This window comes from Plasmodium reichenowi, chromosome 8 (assembly GCF_001601855.1).
Source record: "Plasmodium reichenowi strain SY57 chromosome 8, whole genome shotgun sequence".
Lineage (NCBI taxonomy): Eukaryota > Apicomplexa > Aconoidasida > Haemosporida > Plasmodiidae > Plasmodium > Plasmodium reichenowi.
This window is the reverse complement of record NC_033653.1, coordinates 100235-101561: the sequence shown is the minus strand read 5'-3', so window position 1 is coordinate 101561 and position 1327 is coordinate 100235. Positions and strand designations below refer to the sequence as shown.

At 20.4% G+C, this 1327-nt stretch overlaps 1 protein-coding gene across 1 annotated transcript; it reads right to left on the bottom strand.

Moving 5' to 3' along the window:
- Window positions 1–132: 132 nt before the first annotated feature.
- Window positions 133–1279, bottom strand: PRSY57_0802900 (mitogen-activated protein kinase organizer 1, putative; the record flags this gene model as incomplete). The annotated part of the gene is made up of 4 exons (XM_020114702.1): window positions 133–578; window positions 679–872; window positions 979–1132; window positions 1211–1279. Coding segments are annotated over 4 exons (863 nt in total), but the record flags the coding sequence as incomplete, so codon positions are not given.
- Between the last annotated feature and the right edge of the window lie 48 nt (window positions 1280–1327).

The window sequence follows — 1327 nt, the reverse complement described above, 5'->3', positions numbered from 1 at the left end:
AAGGAAACCAAAAAAATTAAATAAAAAAAACAAGCACATATACACATATAAATATATATATATATATATATATATATATATATATTTATACATATGTTACTAATAATTCTTCCGTGTAAACATTTGATAATGCTACGTGTAATATAACTGCAATATATGTATGTTACCATCTATGTCACCACATACCAATTTATTATTAATATTTTGAAAATCTTTATCTGAAGAATCAATATCTTTTTTTTTTTTTCCATAGTATTTGTATTTATTTAAAATAGATTTATATTTTTCTCTATCGATATATGAATTTTCTGGGAGAATATTTTTATTAACATTTAAATAGTAGGTTGGTTTACCTATATTTAATTGAAAATAAGTATTTTTATAAATGTCAAGATCTTCTTCATACTCTAAATTTTCATAAAAAATCGTGTTGTTAATTGTATTACTTCTGACAATATCGTAAACTACTATTTCGTTTTTATGTGAACAAGAAAAAATATATTTATTTTTGGTATCCAACTTGATATTTCTTTTATGTTTGTTATTTATATCTCCTTTATATAACCCTAGAACGGTTCCTACATTATTATAAAAAAAAAATATATATATGTATATATATGTATATATATGTATATATATATATATATATATATATATATATATTTATTTATTTATTACCACTATTTTTCTCCACGAGTTTTATAGTATTGTCTATCAAATTGACACAAAAATAATTCTTGTCATTTGTTATGTCAATACTTAAAATTGATGATTTCATATCATAACTCATTAATTTCCCCATCCTTAAGTCGTAAATTCTAAGTATATTATCGATGCTGCACGTGTATACTTCAAAATCGTCAACAATAAAACTGATATAAGAGAAAAAAAAAAAAAAAAAAAAAAAAAATACGCATATACATTTATATATGAGAATATTATATTATTCAATTATATAATTATTTATTTTTTAATTACTCTGATATCCAATCTTTTGCTTCATTAAATATTTGTAATGGATTATTTTTTTTTTTGAAATCCCTTTCTCTAAAGTCATAAATATTAACGGCATCATTTTTACTGCAGAAGAGTAATTTTTCATTCGTACTTAATCTTATTACATTTATTTTGTCTACATAAAAAATATATACATATATGTAATCAAGCTTATAATGTACGAAAATATTTATATTTATTTTTTTTTTATAACCATTTACGTTAATCCTGTTCAATATCTTGTTTGATAGCGTATCCCACAAATAAACATATAAATCATTCCCTTAGAAAAATAATGCATAAAAAAAATAAGAAAAAAGACGATACATAC